Source organism: Convolutriloba macropyga, unplaced genomic scaffold, assembly GCF_964194025.1.
Source record: "Convolutriloba macropyga unplaced genomic scaffold, txConMacr16.3 SCAFFOLD_547, whole genome shotgun sequence".
In the NCBI taxonomy this organism is placed as follows: domain Eukaryota; kingdom Metazoa; phylum Xenacoelomorpha; order Acoela; family Convolutidae; genus Convolutriloba; species Convolutriloba macropyga.
This window is the reverse complement of record NW_027452934.1, coordinates 1-25,638: the sequence shown is the minus strand read 5'-3', so window position 1 is coordinate 25,638 and position 25,638 is coordinate 1. Positions and strand designations below refer to the sequence as shown.

Below are 25,638 nucleotides of genomic sequence, written 5' to 3'. Positions count from 1 at the left end.
CAGGCGATTAAAGTTTTTTTCACCGCATTCTCAGCCTGATTTTATGTAATTTCACCGCATTCATCGCTTATCTTACAAAATTTTCCGCTTTCATCGCTTATCTTACATAATTTTGCGTTGAATGGCGGTGACACCTCGACCCGGGTAGCCAGCTTAACATATCCGCAAAAAGTTTCGCTGTGACCTAATGTTTTCGCCAAAACTTTTTCAGATTTTATTTCTGCAGCGGTTCCTGTATATAATTTAGGGATAACTCTTTCAAGCGGGCGTCATTGTCAACAATAGGCAAAAATAAGACTTTGTATACTATTGAAGGCTCATCTGTAAATAATAGCGAGCGTTCAGTAAACATAAAGGTTTAGCAACTTTAACTTGCAAATATATTGTATGATTGAGAAAGAGAACAGAATCATGAAGCTCTTTCACTTAATGATTCTACTCAAATTATTTCGGGGAGTTATTTTGACACAAAATACGACAATGTGTCCATTTGCAGATGATGTGGCTGGTGACAGTCAATGTCGCGCAGTAGTCGACAAAGATTTCAGCTCACTTTGTGCTGATCATGTGAGTGCCTTCCCTTCTTATTCAGATTTTTCACGTTTTCTGTTAAATCCAAATCTAAGAATTAAAAAATAGCAAAATTGAAAATTATAATAATAATAACTTAATTTTTGGCGATAGATCTCTGGAATCATCGACAGCTCCGTGGGGCGTTTTAGCGATTACTATAACTTCATTTTTGATCATTTTTGATCATTTCATGCAAATCGATTATTTTAGCAGGAAACCAATATTGAGTGTTATCTTGTGCGTATTTCAACTTTTAAAGAAATCCATTCTCAATATCATGGTCTTAATATTCTCAAGAATTAATTCGTTCGTTACCCGGGCCGAATTTTTCCGCCCAAAAAATTGTAAGAGTGGGGCTGCAATGGGTGGATTTTTAAAGGAAAATGCAGCTTAAAACTCTTACATTTTTTCGGGCTGCGATGGAGGGTATAACTCCGTTCATTAACAAGAAGTGAGGGGCTAAAAGATAAATTAACCCCCACTCTTAAATCTTTTTCGTCTGCCAATTGGGGCAAAATGATGCAAGAGTGAGGGGGGTAAAAGATAAATTGACCCCCCCCCCCCCACTCCTAAATCGTTTTACCCCCCCCCCCCCCCGACAGACCAAAAAGATTTAAGATTGGGAATTATCTAATTATAATCGACAGATGCAACGTCGTTATATATCCGATATTAGGAGGACTTGGGTATCTCATCCATGTAAAATCTAACGCACACTTTGCCCCTATACCCACACCATGCGCCTGTGCATTTCATTTGTCCATTAACATTTCATTGGTTGATGTAATCCTGTTTTGGTTTATTTTAGCATAGTCTGAGACTTAATCCAATTAGTATTGACAGTTCCATTCTTTGACTAGAAGATCGTTTTAAGCTACTCGAGCTTGTCAAAATCAATAGAAAACCAATTCAATTGGTTGCTTGAGTTTTCCGAAAGCTGGTTGTTGGTTTTCCCTTTTTTAAAAAATCTTAAGACGAACCAGCCAGGCCTTACACTGTCAAAGGTCAGAACGTTAATATACGTTGAGAATATTTTCGCTTCGTATTCAATCGATACTCAGATGATGCAATTTTGTCATTTCAGACTCAACTGTTTCATAAGGTAGAACATAAGGACACTAGGACAACTTCTGGTAGAACATAAGTTATACTGACATTCGATTTTCACGACAGCAAGGAATTTCATCAGATCGCAAATTGCTATCAGTTATGAGAAATCGTTTTTCACTAATGGGGATGAGAAAGTTGTTTTTGCGATCCAGTCATGGATTCATCAATGTCCTACAGTTGCGTTCTCCCTCCGTGCAGCATGGCCAACGTTTATATCACATGTGTCTAAAGAACTATATTGAAAATCTTTTTCAGAGTTGTAAACTTTAATTCCAAGTCTGTAGTTCTCAAGTCTTTAGCTCATCTGGAAAGCATAACTGGAAAAAGTCATTGCAGACGTGAAGCAAGTACAAGAGCTGCAGCTTAATAATTAAGATTGTGCCAGAGTCAGCGACGGACGTCTAATCGGTTTTCACAAGATAAGTGGTTTTCTTTGAAACCACAGGTCCTTTGGATCTAAGGCTCCTTAGACTTTCATCTGATTGAATAGTGTCAATGTCATCAAAGTCTTTAAATTCAATAAATCTATAAAGTTCAAATTTCTCCTACAGACCTGAAAGCGAAGGGTGATTTTGATGACGAAAGAATTTTGATATTTATTGTGCAGACCGATCACTAATAATTTCTCCAATCGTTTATTTTATTAAAACAAGTTTATATCCGCATAGTTTGTTTTTTATATAAGTTTCAATACTACTGTAAACGAGGAAAAAAAGCCCCCAAACGTGCGAAGAGGCAGACCGCGTTAAAGTCTTTACAAAACAAGGTCACTAAATCTGCTGTTAACCAAAATTACACTTTACAACTTGTAACAACAAAGTGTTAGTTTGTCTTTTCTAAGTAATCACAGCTGCTGTCACTTACACAAAAGTGAAGTGAAAGAACTAAGCCTTGAGAAAATCTGCATTGTTCTGATTCCACCTACTTCAGAGCTTAAAGAAATGGGTGTGTCGCCGATTGCTGTGAAGAATCAGATAATAATGACTGAACTTTGTTTAGGTCATGGATACCGGGTTGAGTTTTTGTATAACCAATAAGGAAAAAGCGAGAGCTCTAAGTTGAGCAGAACGAAGTTGAGATTTTAGTTGAAGTCAAGTTGGCTTTGAAAAAACTAGGAGAACTATATTCACAAGAAAATCGAGTCCGCCTAACCGTTCAACCTTGATGAGCAGTAAAACATTGTGTCTTGCTAACGCGAATATTGTAGTTTATCTTATCATCATTTTGGTCTTGAAAGTTTGAATAAACCTTTGGTTGCTGAATATATGGTTAAAAAAAATTCCTCTTCTTTGACCAGACGAACGACTTGTAATCATTTCGCTGAAGGTAACACACGGTGAAAGATCACTAACGAAGGACCTCTGTTTTGACCAACAGTTCTAGTCCCCTTACAGCAAATTACGGATCTTCCTCTGTGAATTGTGTTCTATTCTCAAACCGAATGTACCCCCTCAGGTTCGTTTATAAACATAAACAACGAGCAACCTATAGGGACATAAATGTTGGTTTCGAATAGCCCCAACTCGAATTTTTGAGTTATTAACCAAAACTCAGAAATTTATTTGATAAGTTAGTTGGAACTTGCTGATTAGTTCCAGCAATCGATTTTATTATTCAGCAAAGCTGAACGATTAGTTATTTGGAATAATAAAACAACGTTTAAGGCGACGGTAGTTTAGAGAATAGCGGATATAAATAACGAACGCCAATAACGAACTGGGTGGTATAAAATTTCCTCGTCTTTGATAGGAAAGCAGCCGTTACATTTAGACCGCCGACCCGGACAGTGGAATAGAAACATTGTCTCATCTCGAACAAAGCAAAAAGCCAACGAGGCATTTCGAGTTGCACATTCGAACAAGTTGCCAACTTTGCCGACAAAAAAAATCACGGGGCATAAAGGCGTCAAACTGCGGCGTCAAAATAAACAAATTGTCACTCGGTCACAAAGTCACAGCAACCTCGAGAGACAAATCAAACACTGCATAAAAGAGATTGAGTTGACGAAAAGGAAGGCTACAAACTGATCGAAAAAAGGATCGGAAAAAAGGAATTGCATTTTGATATTAGCCTAAAGAAGCTGCTTGACAAGAGAGGTGATATCTTTAACAATTTGGAATTCTAAAGGCAACACAAAATCTGACAATGTGAACATTTCATCAACCTAGAAGGTGATTGGTTGACATATATCCACAGTCGGACCAGCATGGAGGATTACCAGAATCAGACCGCACTCCAATACACGGACCAGAACAAAATGATGCAGTTTCAAGAACTATCGGAGAAAGTTCGAAAAGCTCAGTAAAGAATCAACAAAAGGAAAACTAGGACAACGAATCCAAAGGCAAAGAAAGCAGAGATGCTAGCAGCTCTAGACAAGGAATCTGATTCCAAGATGCCCTTGATAAGATTTGAATATGAAATGAAGCAAAAGGAGCTTGAAAAGGATTTGCACCGTTTGGAAGAAGAAAGTGCGCTCAAACTGCAAAACGAAAAGGAAGCACTTGAGGCCAGAGACTCTGGTTCCGACGATGGTGCCGTGGTTAGTATAAGAAGCCGATCGCCTTCAATTGGAAAAGTCTAAGGAGCAAGGACGTCTTCGGCTGGTTCGACCAACCAGATAAGTTTGCAAACTTTAAAGACTGTAGTTTTGATCATACAGAGAACGGGTACGTCAACTATCGAATCAATTTTGACCGAGAAAGCTTACTTAAATCTAGATCTCCTAGCGGCGAGCGTTTCAAATCCAAACGTTTACGGGACCGGTCTGAGCGCAATTTAGCGAGCAGTAGTAGTTAGCTACCAATGTTGAACCTATATCATTTTGACGGAAATCCACTTGAAAGGCCGGAATGGTAGAGTATGTTTGTAGCAACAGTTCATAACGGTGACATATCTATCTCTGAGAAAAAAAGGCCACTTGAAAACACTGCTGAGTGGCGAAACAAGAGCGGCTATAGCAAGTATGGGGTACTCCGAAGACCTATTTGGTGAAGCTTGGGCTTTGGAATGGAGGTTTGACCGACATTACCTAACTGTTGAAGCACAACTCAATACATTGCGAAATCAACAGGCAATCCAAATGCATGACTCAAAACTTTTAGTCAGTTATTCAACAACCATCAATTATGTAGTCAGTTTTCTGAAGCACTACAAATATGAAGGCGACTTGCGATTTAGTTCATCACTGCAAATCGCGGCTGGAAAGTTTCCACCTAATCTGAAAGAGAAATGGTGGTTCTATGTAGATGAAACCAATGAGGACCGACCAGATCTCTATCTCCTAGAGAAATGGTTATCAAGAATTTCCTTCGCTTAAGAAGGCATGTCACAGCTCCCAAGGGAACGTAAGGAGGATCATCGACGAAATGCGAACAAAATTAAGCATTTCTCTAAATCCTCGAAAATTAGTGCGAGTTCAAATGTAAAAGAAGCGCAGCTAGCCAATAACGATCACAGTCCATTAGTCGATAGATAACACAAAATTTGGAGCTGTCCTTTATATAAGAACGTGAACGTGAATGACGGTTACACAGCTGTGAGGAAGCAGCGTTTACGTTACGGATGTCTGGGAAAAGGACATGCAATCAAAGATAGTAAAGTCCACGCTTGTGTTATAAAAGGATGTACCAAGAAACACAACCGATTACTACACTCAGACAACCAAAAAGACAAGCGCATTCACGCAGTCAACATAAGCGCAGCAACAACCATTTAAAGTAACGAAATTATGAGTTTTCTTCAGATAGTTACGCTTAACTTAGTTACGCTTAACATAGCAGGCATACATGGAAGGAAAGATTTGAAGACAGAAATGGTGTCCATTAAAATAAACGAACCGCATCCAATAGTACAATCGATCGAAGCGTTTGTACACCCTTCAATTTCATTGGAAACACAAATCACGACTACAATAAGCTTAAGCTAAGCTTTAACCACTCGAACGTTCTCAACAACAAATTGTTCAATTTGATGGAAGTCGGCAGGATTCTGGGTCAAGATGCCTACGGGCTGCAAAGAACATTGGACTACAACATAGGAACACGAAGTGAAACTTTCGCCGTTCTAACAGTATTGAGATGGGTAGTCAGTGGAACCGTGACAGGCAAGAGAAGACAAAATGTTTGTCAGTAGATGTGAAAGTGGCTGAGAATATCCAAAAATGGTGGGACATCGAAACCTATGCTTCAAAGATTAATTTCGTCAGTCAGTCAAAGAAGGAACTGTAGGCACAAAAGATGCTAGAGAGAATGACGAAGTTTGCAGGCGAGCGGTACCAAGTCGGAATGCTTTGGAGTGAACCACAGCCAAACCTGCGCGAACAACTACAGCTCAGCCTTGGGTCAGCTTCACTCACTGGAGCAAAGGTTTCAAAAGGACCCGAGACTTAAAATTTTGTATCAACACTCAATAGATACAGACGTAGAGAAGGGATTGGTAAAGATATTGGACGAATCCGAAGTAAAGAGCACCTTCGTGAAAAATTGGTTCTTGCCACACCATCCAGTGCTAAACCCGAACATGCCTGGCAAAGATAGACTTGTTTGCAATGCTGCGTCAAAGTACAAAGAAGTATGCCTAAATGACAAGCTAATAGCAGAACCTGAACCGCTACATGGTTTGACTGGAACGATTTTCAGATTTCGTGAAAGACCAGTAGCCCTAACAGCAGATATCGAATATTGATTTTTCTGCAATTAGAAGTTCCCGAGCAGGATAGAAGCTTTCCATGGCACCCAAGAACTATAAAACCTGTTCAAAAATACGAATATCAGCGTCACGTGTTTGGAGCCAAGATTTCAGTTTTCAACTTGCGCAATTTATGCTCTCAAACGAGTGGGACTCGATAACCAAAAAATGTATCCAATTGCAGCAAAAGCAATATAAAACAACTTCTACATGGACGATTTCATCAAATCAGTTGAAACCCCTGAAGAAATCTTTGAAGTCTATGGTCAGTTGCGACATCTTCTTTCTCAGAAGGAATTTGAACAAAAAAGTTTATAAGCAACAGCGACAAGGTTTCCGAAGCAATCCCAGTCGAGTTGAAATCAATCAGTGACACGAAGCAAGTTGAGATAGAACCCAATACAGAGGAATCTTCAGTGCTTGGACCTCAATGGGCTGTTACTGATGATGGTCTTCAAGTCTGCCAAGGTACGAAAAAGGAAATTGAAGCCCCTATAACCCAGAGGAAGATTCTGTCACTGGTATCTTCAATATTCAACCCTATGAGTTTGTATGCTCCGTTCAGTGTTCACATGAGAAGACATTTGAAAAGCCTCTGGACTAAGAATGGGCAACATTGGGACAATGAAGTGGAGCCTGGTGAAGAAGCAGAAATTCTCAAGTGGAAGAAGCCTTTTTCATTTGTAACTGGAACAAGCATCGATAGAAGATACTTCATTACGGCAGGGGGCAAAACGGAACTTGATGTGTTTGCTGACGCATCTGAAAACACAATGTGCGCAATATGGGCAGTTACCTATCTAAGATCCCAACCAAAGGCATACTTGGCGGACTTAGCATTTGTAAATGGAAAATGCAGAGTGGCACCGATGAGGCATCTTTCAATGCCATGACTGGAATTGCAAGCCGCAGTCATGGCACTAAGTTTGAAGGAACAGATAGTCAAGGAACAGCAATTGAAGATATAATGATGCAGTTTCTGATCAGACCCAACAACAGTACTGCAATGGATACACAGGTCTCACAGTAAACAACAAGTGTTTGTGGCCAATCGATTGACTGAGATATTGAATACATCTGATGTTTCACAGTGGAGACATGTGCGCGGTATCAACAACCCAGCTGAAATTGGCACCAGAGCGATCAACATTGAACAAGTCAAGTGGAGTGAGTGGCTCATTGAGCCGGCTTGGTTAAACCGACCGCAGAGTAAATGGCCAGAATAAATCAACCTCGTCTTTGCCTCAGCTAAAGAGAACATACCCTCATCAGTCTTTGTAACATAGGCTAAAGAAAAGAAAGCGGTTATTCAGTGGGAACGATTCAGTAGTTTTAACAGACTAGTGAATACAATGGCATAGGTACGGCGGGAAATCAGTAAATAAAAATAAGCAAAACTTTTAGTCAGTGTTGAAGAAAAGAATAGGCAAAAGCAATCATCTTCAAGTTAATACAGCGAGAACAGTTTGCTGAGGAGATAAAATCTCAAAGTTGAAAAGAAAACCACAAAAAGCAGCAAAATTCTACAAATCTTACCTTTCCAGAAAGACTTAATCGTGGAGGAAGGACTTAATCGTGTCAAAAGCAGAATAGGTAAAAGTCATTTGGACTTCAACGCAAAACATCCAATATTGTTACATTGGAAACAACATGCAGTTGAATTGTTCTTGCAAAACGGCCCCAAGAACAACCTACACGAAGGCACAGAGCGTGTCAGAAACATTGTTCAGCAGAAGATATGGATCCTAGGCTTACGGAACGCCTTACGATAGATCAAGATCAAGTGTAGAAATGGCAAAGCACAAACGATAATTGCAGATCTGCCCGAAGATCGGTTAGATGCTTCAACAGCCTTTACAAATGTTGAATTTGACTTCTTAGGCCCATTTACTGTGAAGGCTGGGCGAAGAAACGAAAAGCGATGGTGTTGTCTGTTAACAGGCGTAACTGTGAGAACTGTGCACATAGAAGTCGTACCCAAATTAAACACGGATAGCTGTCTCAATGCAATCATGCAGTTTATTGCATGAAGAGGCAATCAACGACAACGGGACAAAACTTTTGGAGCTGAACGAGAGTTTGCAGAGCATGTTGCTGCATGAAACAAAGGAGGGACCGAGGAACATCTAGTTCAGCGAAGCATCAGATGGAAGTTCAACACACCCGCAGCACCCCACTTTGGAGAGGTATGAGAACAGTTGGTCAAAAGTTGCAAGAAATTTTTGTATGCAGTTTTGGGGAACAGATCGGTCACAAAAGACGTTCTTTCAACTACGATGTGTATTGTGGAGCAAACATTGAATTCGAGACCATTGAATCCCGGACGTTCAGATGTTAATGACCTACGCGCACTGATCCCCAATCGTTTCTTGCTTGGGAACACGAATGTTTGCTTGCCGTACTTACTATGCGCTTAAGAACTTGTCGATCATCAAAAACTCTTTTGTCAAACTCAAGCCTATGCAAATCTCATTTGGGAAAAATTTCGAAAAGATTATCTGCCAACGTTGAACAACCGGCAAAAAGGGCAATCTACAGCAAACAAAATACTTACAGAAGGCGATCTCGTTTGATTAATCAAAGACAGTGACAAGCGAGAAAATGATAATCTGGTTCAAGTCACGGAGACCATCGAAGGGTCGGACGGAGTGAATAGATCAGTGAAAGTTGGAACGAACGTTGGAGTTTACACGAGACCAATGGTGAAGCTCGCTCCTGTGTTTCCAAACAGGAAAGATGTTTTTGTGATGAAAAACAGGGTAGGCGATATGAAGACCGATGATTAATAATTTTCGCAAACATTTAATTTATTAAAACAAAATTATATCGACATATTTTGTTTTTCAATTTTAAAACTACTGCAAACGGCTAAAAAAGCCCTCAAACGTGCGAACAGGCAGACTGCGTTATAGGTCACTAAAACTGCTAAAAACCAAAATTACGGTATACACCTGGTAACAACAAAGTGTTGGTTTGACTAAAAATCACAGCTGCTATCACTTATACTGAAGTGAAGTGAAAGAACAAAGCTTCTACATAGGTGAAGTGAAGTGAAACTCCACAAAGCTTCTACAAAGTGAAGTGAAATTCCACATAGGTCTGACTCCGCACACTCCAAAGCCTTAAAAAATTAATCGTTTTTGTGTGGTCATAAAAACTGGGTTCAATTTTGTGTAACAAATAAGGACAAACGGTAGCTCTAGGTTGAGCAAATTGACAGAGATTTCAGTTGAAGTCAGGTTGGCTGTGAAAGAACTAGGAAAACTATATTCACAAAAACGTCGAAACTGCCCAACCGTTCAACTTCACGTGAGCAGTAATATACTGTGTCTTGCTATTGCAAAACTTGTAATTTATCTTATCGTCGAGTTGGTGTTGAAGGTTTGAGTAACTTGAGGAAAAGGAAAATAAAGAACTTTTGGTAGCTGAATATTAGTTTGACAAAAATTCCTCTTCCTTGACCAGACGAACAATTTGTAATCAATTCGTTGAAAGTAATGAACGGTTATGGATAGAATTTCAGTTCACAGACTTGAGTTTTCCAAACCAAAAACCTGGATGCTACGTCGTTTTTATGGCTTCAGCCCGAGTGACTAACGAAGGACCTCTGTTTTGACCAACAATTCAAGTGCGCTCACGGCAAAAGACGGATTTTCCTCTGTGAATTGTCTTCAATTCTGAAACCGAATGTACGCCCTTAGATTCGTTTATAAACATAAACAGTGAGCAACCTACAGGGACATAAATTATAGTTTTTAATAGCCCCTGAGTTATTAAACAAAGCTCAGAAAATTATTTGATAAGTTATTTGGAACTTGCTGATTAGTTCCAGCAATCGATTTTTTTATTCAGCAGAGCTGAACGAATAGTTAGTTGGACTAATAAAGCAACGTTTAATGCGACGTTGATATACAAAAAAGCTGATATAAATTTACAAAAGCGAACTTTACAACTTAGTATCCCCACAGCTTGTAAACCGCCAATAACGAACTGGGTGGTATAAAGTTTTCCTCGTCGTTGATAGGAAATCAGCCGTTACATTTTCAATCAAAATTGCTTGTCTGTAAGATTGATGTCACAAACCCATATTGAGTTGATTTTGTGATTCCGCGCCTCCAATATCTGAAAGAATATTCGTGAGGCTTGCCTGATGTTAAGCATTATCACAAGTAATTGTCTATCATCTGATTTAATGAATCTGTTTAATGGTTTTCGAAAAAGTTCATTAAATCAATTTTTTCACTTGGCGTATTAGTACAGAACGACTAGGCATGTTTTGATGCCACAAACAATATCAAAAAATACCAAATGCACACGAAGGTTGTCGAGATTGCCCAAGCTTGCAAGTTTTCCAGAGGCAAAGTATGTTTTAGTTCCTATTTCATCAGCCATTACTCGATAACTATAGTTCAAACAACCTTTTTCAGTTGCGATTATATGGGGAGTTTTTACTGGGCCAAAATTCATTTTCATTTGTTTCAGAGGAGAAGTTTCGTTCAGAGTGATCATTGAAAAGTTTGTTACACTTAGTTAAATGTTTGTACTCACTCAGTGACAGAGTGGTAATTTCTGCATTGATTTTGCTGTGTGAAGTGGAGAGCCAACTCTCTAATTTTTAAAATCGCGGGCAACAAAATCGAGGAGAACAGCAACAAATCCAATGGATCTCTTGTTAAACACCTGATTTGTTTTGCATTTGCAGCCTTGCTATACAGTAGAGGTATGTACTGGGTTGCTAGGACAACAGATCAAAAGACAACGGATCAAAAGCAAAAATTGGGGCAATAGATCGAAAATTATATTATTCAAGTTGAGCGTCGGCCGATCAGATTTGAGCGCTCATATATTATACAGCATATAACATAGTCTGTTGTTCTTTTTTGTTCGGTTGTGATATATTCATATCAAGACCCACGGGCCGCTAAGACATGGCCTTGACTCGCGAAGCATGACCATAGTTTTTTATTTATATTGCAGCTCACAAATAATGCCTAATTTCAACTAATAAGAACAGAGATTAATTTTCTATCTATTGTCCCAATTTTTCTGTTTTTGATCTTTTGTCCTTTCAATCTATTGTCCGGTCACCATGTAATAGCTGTAAAAATGGGAAAGCTCCTATGTCCCGAATAAATCGGCTCAAAGCTGAAAAAAAGACTTTGATTTTTTTTAATCTTCAAGTCAATGTGAAGAACTGCAGCGGGAGAAATGGTGATTTCAATTATTAACATATACAAAGAACTTAGAACTGCTGGCTATAGGAATACGTTTACTTGATTTATTTTTATGTTTAAAATCATAGAGAATATCATCAACAAATCAAGGCAATGCACTTGGGTTGTACTTTCTGAACTTTTTTTCTTCATAAAAACCATCCCAAATTAGGATGACTGAAAAGTCTGGCACAATTTTCACAGCATGCATTTAAATGAGCACTCAGTAAACAATTGAAAACTTATTTCCGGGCCTTAAATCTATTTTTTCTATAATTTTTGACTATTTTCTACAATACTAAGCACTTTTTCTGTAACAAAATCAATTATTAAGTAACAATCGCCTTTCTACAGATACAAAGCCCGAATATGGTAAGTACACCAGCATCACGAGCATGTAACGAATCAACTGCATGAAATGCTTAATTTATGTATCTAATGCGTTGAAAAAGACATTTTGTTCACGTTTTTGGCAATCAGCGTAATATTTGGTCGTCTCTGAGCTGAATTTCTTGTTAATTTCAGCACATTAAGCAAATTGACACATGAGAATTGGCATCAACATAAGACAGCAGAACCCTAGGCTATCTTGTCAGATGTTTCAGTTTTCTTCTAAAAATGATTACCTTGTAAGATCCTGTAATACTAAATTTGATCTTCAAAGATTTTGTAAACGGTCCGTAACCGTTTAGCCCCCCAATCCTTCCCCTTGTTATTTAGTTCAAATTTATTGAGTTCATATTCATAATCGCTGTAAAAGTCATATCTTTAATTTTGATTTTTCTTGACTTTCAATGCCAAACCTTTTTATTCATTATCATACATGAGTTTCATCGTGCCACACTTAACTTTGATAGTAAATGCGGGTATAAACCACACCTTTGTAAGCTATTACTTAACAAGCATACAAGCTTATAGAAGAACAAACAGCAAAATAAACTCTTGAAAACCAGTCGTTGTCTCTGAAAGCGGATTAGACTAAAGAAAAGATAACAAATTTTGGCGCATCCTGGGTTTTAAAACCGAACCATCGACTCACAATACAGAGACAACTTAAAATTTCTGACTTGTAGTTTTTCACTAAAACTTTAAAAATTCCCACCACCTAGCTGAATTAAACGTGCTATAGATTTTTCCATCTGATATTTTAGCACTTCAAATTTCTAGGCTGTCAGGCTTTCTAAGTAAGTTACAGTTCGATGACCTTCCCCCTGCATCATTCATTGCACTCCGAACATTATGATGCAATCCGCTCAATGCAGTTCTCTAGTCCATGCGGCTAGAGGTCCCACATTTGCTAATAAGATTGACTGGGGCCTGAGCGGGTGAGGCTGCGGGTTCTCTTTTGAACCAACGCATAGGCTGACGACGGGGATAGTCGAACATATAAATAGGTAGCAAAGCCTCATCTTTCTTAGATTATAGCACGTTCCAGTTCAGCTAAAACTCTCTGACCCTAAGTCTAGTGAAAGAGCATTTAAAATTTCAGGGTTCGATTAAGCCCTTCTTACATTCAAACAGATACTCTAGCTGATTCTGATTTACAGTTTTGCACCTGCTGACACGCAAGTGCAAAAGTTTTTGTTTCTAGGCACAAAATTTTCTAAAAGGTGAAACAGTATCCTCCCCTGGTTAGGGTGTTTCTCTGCGACCGTGATCAGACAAAACCCTCCCCACAGCGCAAAGCGTGCATAATATAATTTAATAAAAAAAACAGCATTCAAGCAAGATTTGGTAAAACATAAGACAACCAAACCATTAATAGCTATCCACAACAGCAGTATAAATAGCTTTCAAGTTATTTTTAGATACAAAAAAAAACAATTAATAAGCGTTCAAACAACATTTTAAGTGCTAACTAAAAGTGCAGTGACTCATAACACTCATAGTGCAATAATTTTTTTTGTGAATGTCATCGTGCAACCATAAACAAAGTAACCATTATCCAATGAGAAAAGCCAGAACCATGTCAAGCAAAACCAAAACAAATTCAACCTCCAAGGCTCAACTCATGCAACTCTTGAGGTTCAAAGTCATTGAGTGGCAAGCATCACAAGACCTACTCGACGAACAAATGCAACAAACAGAAGCAGCAACAGACCTCCAAGAGCTCGTTGACGAACTTCGACAGCAAAAAGCGGAGCTTGATCGCATGTGTAACGAACTCATAGAACAGCAGTTGACACAAGAAGAGTTCGACACTGTTGCTGCAGAGTCTGCACGGAGAAATTGCAAATGGCTGAGAACCAAACAAAAAGTCAGATTGCTTCATGGGTCAAACCATCAAAAGTTCATCTCTTCCGACACCTCCTCGGAAGAGCCCAAAAAAATACGCAGCAAGGTGGTTGTTTCAGGAAGCAGACGTAAACAACCAAGCGGAATGAGAAGTAATACGCCAATGCAAAATGCAGGTGAAAACGCTGAGAGCTGGGATGAGGTGTTCAGTTCTGATGACCATGATGGTGTACCGTTCAAAAACAGTCATCGTGATCTTCAAAAAGAAAGAACAAGTGTAGAAAAATACAATGCTCAGCAACAGAAACCAAAAGAGAACAGTGCGATACAGGAGCATCGCAGCTTAAGTGAAGATGCGAAACAGGTTCAGAGTTGCCCGATTGTTGATGTGAATGTTCCAAATCAAGGTTTTGCTACCCTCAATTTTTTTACCGATCAACCATCAGACACTGTGTACTGGAATTACGGTACAGCAACCGGATTTCAACATCAAGCAATGCCTGACAATTTCACTCAAACTTTTGCAGACAATCACTATCCGCGGGATCAGCAGCAGTCACGTCATTTGCTCGGTAGTCAAATGGATCACTCATTCCCAGAGACAAACAAAATGATGAACGCTCCCAACGGAGAGACCAACCGTCACTTCAATTTCATGCCACAACAGTTTTCTGAGCAACAATTCCAACAACGACCCCACAGTTCTGAATGGACCAACCATCAAGTGATGATGAATGCGTTCAGTCTACCAAAGATTAGTTTTGACCGTTTCTCAGGCGATCCTTTGATGTGGCATCAATGGTACAGCTTTTTCAAGTCAACCATTCACGACAATCCAGCTCTTTCAACTGCTCAGAAAATGACATACTTGCAAAACTCGGTAACTCACAAAGCAAAAGACTTCATCGGTGAATACTCTTACAACGGAGACTTCTATGAGGAGGCCCTTCAGGAACTTATCAGAAAGTTTGGAAAGCCGCAGCATGTTGTGAGTGCGTACCTCACACAACTTGAACAATGGCCTAGGACCAGAATGGATGATCCCATCAACTTTGTAAGTTTTGCGTCCTTCCTCAGACGTTTGGTACAGACCTTTCGACTTCACCATTTTGAATCGGACCTGAGGGCTTCTGCGGTAGTTAAAGTTGCCAAGGAGAAGTTGACAACACCAATGACGATTCGCTGGAATCAACATGTAAGGAGCATGAGAATAGAGCAGCCAAATCTGGCTGACTTTGCAGATTGGATAAGCACATATGCAGAGGCTTGCGAGGATGTCTCTCCACAAAGACCACAAAGGACAGACTGGGTTGAACGGCCTTCCCAAGGCCAGAAACACTCCAACATAGTTTTTCAAGTCAGCTCAAATTGTCAACTATGCTCTGGGGATCACAACCTTGGTCGCTGCAAAGAATACCTGAGCAAGCCTGTAGCTGAACGCTAGCAATTGATGAGGCATCATAACTTGTGTATCAATTGCTTGAAGAGACATGAGGGTGGATTTTGTAAATCAAAGATTCGATGTCTTGTAGACAGATGCAATGGGTTTCATCATTCAACTCTCCATCGAGACGACTTCAGGACTTTGCAGAGAAGTGATTTCCAAGCAACGAGTAAAGGGGGATTCCAATCCAGGAACAACCCGGTGCAGTCAAACTACGGTAGAAACTTCAACCATACAACGTCTCAGCTTTCGTCAACAACCAGTAACACACCAAATACCAACAACAGAAGGGGATACAATCAAAACAGTTTCAACCCTCGTAATCCAAGCTATGGAAACAACAACTCACATCAAACTGCCAATCAGCAGCACATCAATACCCAGCAAACTAATGACAGAAGTAACACTCACTTTCAATCAGTGACTAGCAACGAACTGAATGATGATTCATCAAAACTTCCACGGGTGCAAAACCACACTTGTAGCAGAAATTGGGAACCCACATGGGTCAGAGCTTTTATTCAACTACAGGCAATACCAGTCACGCTCTTCTACAAAGACTTCAACATAGAGACCTATGCACTTTTGGACATTGGGAGTGATAATACACAGATCACACAAAATATTGCTGATGCTCTTCGGATTAGAGTCCCCAAAGATATACAACTTCCTCTAGCTTCGCTACATGGGGAGCACACAGTAACAACAGCTGAATGGAATTGGTTCACTTCACAGCTCAAAACCGGTGACAAGTCTTCCTGTGTACGCAACCTCCATTGAGCAGTTCCAGATGCCAATTGTCCCCGCAGAAATGTTGAATAGACTTTGTAGAGACCATGATCATTTGGCAGAAATCAACTTCCCACAAATTCGTGACAACAAAATTGGAATACTCATAGGGGCAGATGCTTTTCTGGCTACTGTTCCAAGACATTTCACTACCGGCCAACCAGGAACACCCTACGGAGTCAACACACTGTTAGGATGGACTTTGACAGGCCCTGTGCCACAAGAGTACTTTCAACCAAATCATAAAGGAAGCAGCAACCACAACATCACTCTTTTCAACCATCTGAAGCGAGGTAGTGACGACCCGGACGAAAATCTTCTACATCTTTTTTGGACCTTTGAAGGTGTCAACTTTAGTCAGGGTTCTACGAAGGGACACAATGAAGAAGACCAGAAGGCAATAAAGACTTTGGCAGAGACCACACATCACAACGGGGAAAGATATGAGATTGGACTCCCTTGGCGAGAAAACGTCACGCTACCCAACAACTACTCCATGGCAAGGGTTCAGTGGCACGCCCTGCAGAAGCGATTAGAGAGAGACAACCAGCTGAAGCAGAGATATATGACCACTATCTTTGATGATATGGATAAGGGATACATAGCAGCTGTTACGAACCAGGATGCAAAGAACATTTGGTACCTACCGCATCATCCCGTCATCAACAAGCAAAAACCAGACAAGATAAGACGAGTGACAAATGCAGCCTCAAAATACAAAGGGGTTTCTTTGAACGATGCACTGCTAACGGGACCGGACCTTTTGTGCAATCTACATGGACTTCTTCTACGGTTTCGTCAGTACAAGGTTGCAGTAACAGCAGACATAGAGGCTATGTTCATGCAAGTTGGAATCAGAGAAGAAGACCAAGATGCTCTCCGTTTTTTGTGGAGCGACAATAATCAGGAGAGGACATCCAAATACCAACGACTCATTTTTGGAGCAACATGTTCTCCTGCCTGCGCAATTTTTGTTCTGCAAAAGTGCGCCCACGATAACAGACAAGAACATCCAAAAATCTTTGACTCAATCACAAAACAATTCTACATGGATGACTTCATTCAAACATTCTCAACAGAGGAAGAGGCAGCAAATACAGCGACTGAGCTGAAACATGTTCTCAAAACAGAACAGGGGATTCAACATCACCAAGTTTATCAGCAATAACCCTGCTGTGCTGGAAAAGATTCCAGAGGAAGACAGAATTGGAGTTCCAAAGTTACAAAGGATACTTGGTCAAACATGGAACCCTGAATCCGATCAACTTCTTTTTGCGAAACCCAAACTGAGCTGTGAAAGAGAGAATATCACACAGAGAAAGCTTCTCTCAATGGCTGCTTCTTTGTTTGATCCCATTGGAATAATCTCGCCTTTTGCAATTCGACTGAGATGCATCTTGCAAAAAGTCGTCAAACAAGGACACAATTGGGACCAGCTACTATCAAAGGAACATTACGGCGAAATTCAGCAATGGATGGAAGACTTCGAGAATATGCCTTCAATTCAAATCCCCAGATGTCTAGTTCCCAACGTCGATGGAACTCACGAGTTGCACACCTTCACAGACGCTTCACTTTCAGCAGTATCAGCAGTGGTGTACCTGAGGACAATCTCCGCTGACGGCTCAATAGCTACCCACTACGTCATCAGCAAGTCCAAGGTGGCACCAATCAAACAGATGAGCATTCCCAAATTGGAGCTCGAAGCAGCTACACTGGGAGCAGAACTAGCAGGCTTCTGTGAGACTGAGATGACAATAGATGTGAAGAGCAAAAAATTTTGGACCGACAGCACAGCAGTACTCAGCTGGATCAAATCAAAGGATCGACAGAAGATGTACATCGCAAATAGGCTCAACAAAATTGCTGAGAACTCAAACAAAGATGACTGGCGACACGTACCAGGAAAAATGAACCCGGCTGATCATGGTACCAGAGGTCTAGCTCCATGCGATCTTCAAAAATTCTGGATAACAGCACCTTCTTTCCTGATCAAACCTGAGAGCGAGTGGACATTCTCCGGTGACAAAACAGCTCAAACATACACCACTCAAGTTGATGTCAAGACCAGTGAAAAACCGTTGGTAGATCCGAACAGATTTTCAAATTGGCCTCGACTCCTTGGCACAATTAGAACAGTGTTTCGAGCAGTGCGCGTACTGAAGAGGTTGATCAAACGCGAAGAACCTTGCAACTTGGACGACTTCGCGGCTGACGAAAACAAGGCTCGGAGCTTTCTCTTGAGGATATCTCAGTCCACACACTTCAAGGACACAATTTCTCGACTTCAAAGTGGACTACCCCTAGACAAGAAGGACAAACTATTACCATATACACCCTTTCCGGATAGCGACGGACTACTTAGGGTTGAGGGACGAATTCAAAAATCTGGATTGCCTTTTCAGAGCAAACATCCGGTGATACTCCACAGCAAGTGCAGAGTTGCCAAACTGCTTATTGAGAAAACACATCACGACTGCGGGCATCATGGAATTGAACATGTTCGTGCACATATCCAAGCAACGTTCATGATAGTTGGAATCCGCAGAGCTCTAAGAACTTTAGGGAAGTACTGCTTCATCTGCAGACGCTGGCGAGCAGACAATGTCAGACCGAAGACGGCTCCTCTACCAACATTTCGCTTTCAGGAGCACTCCAAACTCTACCCATTTGTGAATACTGGAATGAACATGTTCGGTCCTTTTTACATTGAAAAATCCAGAACCCAGACAGAACCCAATTATGTCTGCATGTTTACATGCTTGGTCACACGAGCAGTACCCTTGGAAGTTTGTGAGGACCTCTCTACTGACTGTCTACTAATGGCTATTCGATGTTTTGTATCCAAACGAGGATACCCTGATGTCATTGTTTCGGACAATGGGAAAAACTTTATTGGAGCTAATCAGGCCATGAAACTCAATTTTCAGGAAAACTACAAACCAGACAACAATTACATACGTCTCCAGCTGGCCCAACAGAACATCCAGTGGACGTTCAACCCACCTCTGGCACCGCACTTCGGAGGGGTTTGGGAACGACTTATCCAGTCGGCTAAACGAAGCCTACGTGTTGTCCTCGGAAGCCGCCGACTAAACTTTTCAGTCTTCCATACAGTCGTAGCGGAAGCAGAAGGAATTCTTAATTCACGCCCACTGACGCATGTTGGGAGCACTTTGACTGACGAGGAACCATTAACACCGAATCATTTCCTGATGAGAAGACGCCACTTCTGCCTAAAACCTCTGGCAAACAACAGAACCCGGTTTTCAATTGAAGACTTCAAGGAGTCACAGACCCTTTTGGACCACTATTGGTCTCGTCTTCTCAAAGAATTTGTACCGGAACTTAACAGACGGACAAAATGGCAGCAGGCCAACGCTGAGCTCAAGGAAGACGATGTTGTTTGGCTCTACAAAGATTTTCCACCCCGAGGAATTTGGCCCATTGGTCGGATCGTCAAAGCACATGTGAGTAGAGATGGAGTGGCAAGAAGCTTCGACATTAAGACCAGTACTGGCATGGTGCAACGTCCCGCAGTGAGATTGGGCAAGGTGTTTGAAACTGACAATGATTCTTCTTCTTCGTTGGCCGCGGAGGGTGATTGAATACTCCTTCAATCATGTCAAATTGATGCATAAAACTCACTTAAGCGGAAACTTTTGAGGCAGTAAATTTGATTTTCTGATGTCAATTATTTTGTTCTTTTCTGATAAATTTATTTGCTAAGTTTTGTTGTTGCTTGCCGGAGTGTAAACGGTCCGTAACCGTTTAGCCCCCCAATCCTTCCCCTTGTTATTTAGTTCAAATTTATTGAGTTCATATTCATAATCGCTGTAAAAGTCATATCTTTAACTTTGATTTTTCTTGACTTTCAATGCCAAACCTTTTTATTCATTATCATACATGAGTTTCATCGTGCCACACTTAACTTTGATAGTAAATGCGGGTATAAACCACACCTTTGTAAGCTATTACTTAACAAGCATACAAGCTTATAGAAGAACATACAGCAAAATAAACTCTTGAAAACCAGTCGTTGTCTCTGAAAGTGGATCAGACTAAAGAAAAGATAACGGATTTCAAAAATTTGGATACTGGGATAATAGCTTGTATGATCATCGACGAATGTTATGAAAACAAAACTTTTACACGTTTCTTCCGATGTTCCTCTGCTCTGATTGGTTCATTATTTGCGATTTTTTTGTTGTTTATTACAGGAAATTTACAGCAAAAACTTGCTCAATTTGTTTGACACGCACAATTTGACCTAAATAAAACAAAATTTCAAAAATATTGTTTCGATTCAACAAAACCTACAAGTTCGCCGATAAAAGCATGAATTCTTTCTGCCCCATTTTCAATTCAAGGTGAAGTAATCTGCATTTCTTCAAGATTTATGGTGCGCATTTTAAATTATTTTTGCCTCACACTGCAAAAAAATGCAAGCTAAAAAAATTGATCACTCAATTTTTCTGGAGCACTCTTCGGCAAAAATTGTGTGTGTTTGTGCTAATTTAAGGGCATGTCATGATTTTGTTCAGCACATTTTCCTAATTTCCAGTTTTCTTCAGCATTGTTTTTCCTTCAAAAAATAATTAGAACGCGTGACACAATTCTGAATTCTTATAAAGCACCTCTCAAGATTAGTTTTGCAAACGAGTAGGGAGCTTCAATTTTGAGTTTTACAATTAACTTGTAAATTGGCATCCAGTGCGATGAACTGACTGGAGACAAAATGTTTCCTCAAATTAAATAAACAAAAGGATTCTGTTAGTGAAGCTCTTCTTCTGATACCATATAAGCTTAGATTGCAACGTGTGTACTTTAAAAAAATTCTTCCGGACAATAGCAGTGAATTTTTGTAATAATTACTTTTCCTAGCTTGATTTTTGTCAACCTCATTCACCACATTCAACCTAAAAATTGCAATTCTTGTATCTTTTAACCGCAGTCATTGCAATTCTCACATTTTTAAGCAAATTTTAAGGCTAGAATCTCGGCCCGGTAAATTTGGCTAAATATTTTTTCGGGCCATTTAAACAAGTTGAGTATTACTATAGCAACTGATTGCAGCTGAAATCGAGCAAATCTTCAAAAAAACAAAGTTAGAAAATGGTCATGGTAACTTGGTCATTAGAAAATTTGCTAAAATTGCTAAGAGGTAACCAGAAACCAAAAAGTTTCTGACATTTCCATGCAAATTACTGCTTTTTGCAAAATAGGCAACCACTAGCCGGCACTAGGATTTTATATGGTATGAACAATTATGTGAACAACTATAGGATACATGCCTCATTTCGCGCTAGCAATTGAGCTCAACTAAAATTCTTCTCTGAATATTAATCTCAATTTTTGTTCTCACCACTTTAAAAAAGTCACAACATTTTGAAGAATTTACAAAATAATTTTATTAACATTAAAATTTTACAAAAGAAAATAGAACTAGAGATAAGAAGATTAACTATTATTATCCTCGGAGACGGATGTCGTGAATGTTTCAGGGTTATGTGGCGGAGAGATGTTGTTACCAAAATGGGACCTGGGATGTCCTGGTTGGACTTGATGTGCGCAAGTGTGACATTGAACACTCTCACCAGATACAACAGCTCAGCTTAGAAAACCTCGGAAGTATTCAATTACTCCTCATGGACGACAATCCTTTCAGTTAGTAAAGTCTTATTGTAAAGCAAATGTCAGGAAATTCATTCTTTAAGAAACGCGCTAATTTTTTTTAACAATCTATGACTACCCGATACCATGTATGGAATAAACAAAGTTTTATACAATGCTCTTTAAAAAAAATGGCTTCACCCGGAAGAAATTCGAAATAATTAAAGCGCTTTATTCGCAAATATACAAACTTTGTTAAGTACATGTAAGGGTCTTCTAAAACAGTTGAATATAACAAAAAATGTGCAGGTACACAGAAACTGAATTTTCCAGAACAATTTTGAAAAATAAGAACCAATTCAAAATGATAGTTCTTTCAACTAAACAATTAGTAAATATCAAAATAAAGCCAGAACTGAACTGATAAGACTTTTTTGAATTTTTTTGACGTATTGTGCTATGTATGATTTTCCTAAAACATAAATAAATGTCACATACATAAAAATATGTCACAAACCCGGGTCGAGGTTTGGTGGTGAATTTTCGTAAGAAATGCGGTGAAATGCGGTGAAAAAAAATAATTTTCACCGCGTATTTCTTACATCTTTTTGCGGTGAATGCGGTGAATCGCGGTGAATTATTTTTTTTCACCGCGTTCTCAGTATTCTTACAAAAAAGAATCGTCCCCACACGGGTTCGATCCTCTGACCTCCTGCATGTCTTCAGCTGCTTACTCCACTGCCCCAACTGTCACTTACTACCTTGGCATTTCTTGTGAATTTAAATCATATTGAGTAAACGTTGGAAAGCAAATGCGGTGAATTTTTGTAAGAAATGCGGTGAAATGTGGTGAATTATTTTTTTTCACCGCATCTAGCGGTGAAAAAAAATAGTTCACCGCTTGAGAGAAAGCGGTGAATTATTTTTTTTCACCGCATTCACCGCATTCACCGCATTTCTTACATGAATTTGCCATAATAGTCTATGCGGTGAATTTTTGTAAGAAATGCGGTGAATTTGGTGGTGAATTTTCGTAAGAAATGCGGTGAAAAGCGGTGAATTATTTTTTTTCACCGCATTCACCGCAATCACCGCATTTCTTACGAAAATTCACCGCATTCACCGCATTTCTTACGAAAATTTACCCAAAAACCTCGACCCGGGAACTAACGTATTCGAATTACGGAACGTTACATAGAAAATCTTTCTATTGTTATCAACGGTTGTAAACTTCGAAACTTTATTTTTATTTCAAAACGAATGCTGATCAATGCTTTTGACATCAATCTGAGCTTTTAAAGCTCAACGTTATCTCGAAATTTTCCGTTTCCGAGAATAATCTTTCTGTCTTTTATCTTTTTGAAAAAGTATGAATAATGAGTTAAATAGTTTTCTTTGGGTATTATACGCTTCTCTTTCCTTAAACAAACTTCTATCGAAACATGCACGTGAAACACCTAAAATGTCGGAATTCCCAAACAAGGTGCTGGATTTCATCAAATTTATGTTGTTTCATTTGGAAACACGTACGATCCTCAAGATATGTAGGCTATGAAAAAGAAAACAGCCACCAAACAGGTGCAAACTAAATTGGTTTATTTTCATTCTTCTTTCTGCAAAATAAGCCTACTAATTTCCACCTTCATCCAGCAATTAGATTTCAACTTCATCCAGCAGCAAGATGGAAAAAAATTGACGAAAGATGAAGTAAGCTGGAGTCCCCATAGTAATTCTAATAAATAACACACCCGATAACTATGCTCTATAATTTTGTAACCTTTCTTCATTAATTTTTTCTTAGTATCTTTTTCTTCAAGTAAAGTACGTAATTATATTAGTACTTGGCAAGGCTACGGCGAGCAATATTAAGACTTACATCATTCTATAAATTCAATTCTTTGGTATATAGCTCTTAAATTTTGTTGTGTTAATTGTATCAAACAACTACAATACCTACTACACGGAGTTAAGATTAGCAAGCGACACTCAATATTATCCCCAGTATAATCCAAGCCGAGGTCACAGACCAAGAATTGTTAACTCCAGACAAAATTAAAAGCACCATCAGATTTCGTTCGTGGAAAATTACATTGCCAAGAACTGCAGTGTCTGGCACCTCAACTTGGGGAACGCGCGGACGTCTGGACGTAAACGCATGAAGTTGTATCTTGAACTAAGTACGATAGCAACAACAATGATTGTTTGTTTTTATCATTTTTGATGTTTTAGGTAAAGTCAACCAGGAGGACTTTCTGGGAATGACACGTCTGGATCTGTTGAAGCTGCCAGAGGGTTGCCACTGTCCAGGTGAGAAGGAAGCATGGAAAAATATCACATACTCCAACACGAAGTTTGACCAGAACACGGAGTGCGAGGGTCAAATACCAATAACGGACGCCAACTGTCCAGACAACAGTATCACAGAACCTTACGGCCCCTCTCTTTTCCAGTGTCTGTGCAAGCCAGAGTTCACTGGCTATAGGTGCTTGCGATCGGTGAATAAGTTTCCGTGGAAAATGTTTGGACCAATCATAGCTGTGGCCACCATTCTAATTTCAACACTGCTGTTGTGGAAAAAACACGGACATGATTCTATCAGACATATGAAGGTTAACTTGAACGCGCGGTTTATGGGCTGAGACTGCAAATATAATTGTTAACTATTGTGACAGAGAGGCCAAAACTTGATTAGAGTCGGCGAAATTTTCATTAAATCAAATTTTAAAAATAAAGTTTTAAGAATAAGATCATCCAGAATATCCACCAGAAATCCCTCTCCCACGTCATCATAGACAAAATTTTGGCTTTTGCTATTTTGTGTTAAACAAATTAAACTTACGATCGAGTTCCAAAAAAATGGCATCACTACTTGCTTTATGACAACTGGAGACAACTACCAGGGCTGACAAGATATACTTCTCTGTCGCTGGCTGAAGTGCCAGTCGGAAATCGTTCATGTCCAGATCCTTCCAGAAGGAAAATCTCGATACGTCCAGACAGTGCCTCCTTCTTCATGCGATCACCATTTCCCTGCGTTCATGTCCACATTTTGGCTTTTGCGCACATAAGATTTTCGTGCGTTCATGTCTGGTTTCTCGTGCTTTTAGAATCAGATGAATTTCATTAGTTGCACAATATTTAAAACTTTAAAAAGTATAACTTGTACATTTCATTAATTGGCTCGGTGAGCTCTTAAATGAACGCTCTTAAATTAGAAAATTAAAATTGTTAAGAAAATTCTGACTGAAAACAATGTATTCAGGTCTTTTACAGCAGAATTTATATTTTTGCAACATCTGCTACACTCTATGCCATCTGAAGCTAAAAAAAATTTGCAATGTGAAACGATGTTGTGTCCGCTCTTGCTGAAAGCAAGCTTTGAAAAGGCTGTCATCGGAAATCTATGGGTTATAGCTCTATAATACTCACCAGGCAGCAATTTCAAGCCACCAGAAAGCGAGCTGCAAAATGTATCTATCTGCGGTGATTATAACGCTTTTTTAAGATTTTAAACGCTGAATTGATATATTTTCACATATATCAAAAATCTCATAAAAATTTCTGATAAATGTTTGAACTAATTTTTGGTGATATATCAGTGTTAAATAAACTTGACACTTTTTTGTTGCGGATAGATTCTGCGCTGACCACTGCGCGGCTATCGAAACATTTAATATAGTGCTAAAGAAAGAATTTAACTTCAGGGCAAATTTTAACTTCCGTAAAATCAATCAAGTGGTATGTCAAAAATATGACAATTGTATGCAGAAACATCTAAAAAAGAAGAAATGAAATAAAATTGTCGAAAGGTGATTTTAAGTATCATCTATTTTCCGGAGCAAAAATCGTACTTCTAGAATAGCAGAGTTTCTTCTTGACAGGAAACTCTTGATTTTATCTGACAAAAAAACAGAAATGACAAAAACTCGAAATAGCGTCAACACTATATAATTTTGAAGAAAGAGACAAAAC

General features: G+C 39.3%; 1 protein-coding gene across 2 annotated transcripts; it reads left to right on the top strand.

Annotated features, from left to right (window-relative positions):
• The first annotated feature begins 349 nt into the window (after window positions 1-349).
• LOC142357907 (all-trans retinoic acid-induced differentiation factor-like) lies at window positions 350-24,398 on the top strand. Of its 2 annotated transcripts, XM_075409400.1 has the most exons (4): window positions 350-567; window positions 11,940-11,957; window positions 21,558-21,720; window positions 23,896-24,398. In XM_075409400.1, exons 1-4 carry the CDS (start codon window positions 388-390, stop codon window positions 24,303-24,305), a joined length of 771 nt encoding a protein of 256 aa, XP_075265515.1. In that variant the 5' UTR covers window positions 350-387; the 3' UTR covers window positions 24,306-24,398. The 2 variants fall into 2 exon arrangements, with proteins under 2 accessions (XP_075265515.1, XP_075265516.1); XM_075409401.1 differs by lacking the exon at window positions 11,940-11,957.
• The last annotated feature ends 1,240 nt before the right edge of the window (window positions 24,399-25,638 follow it).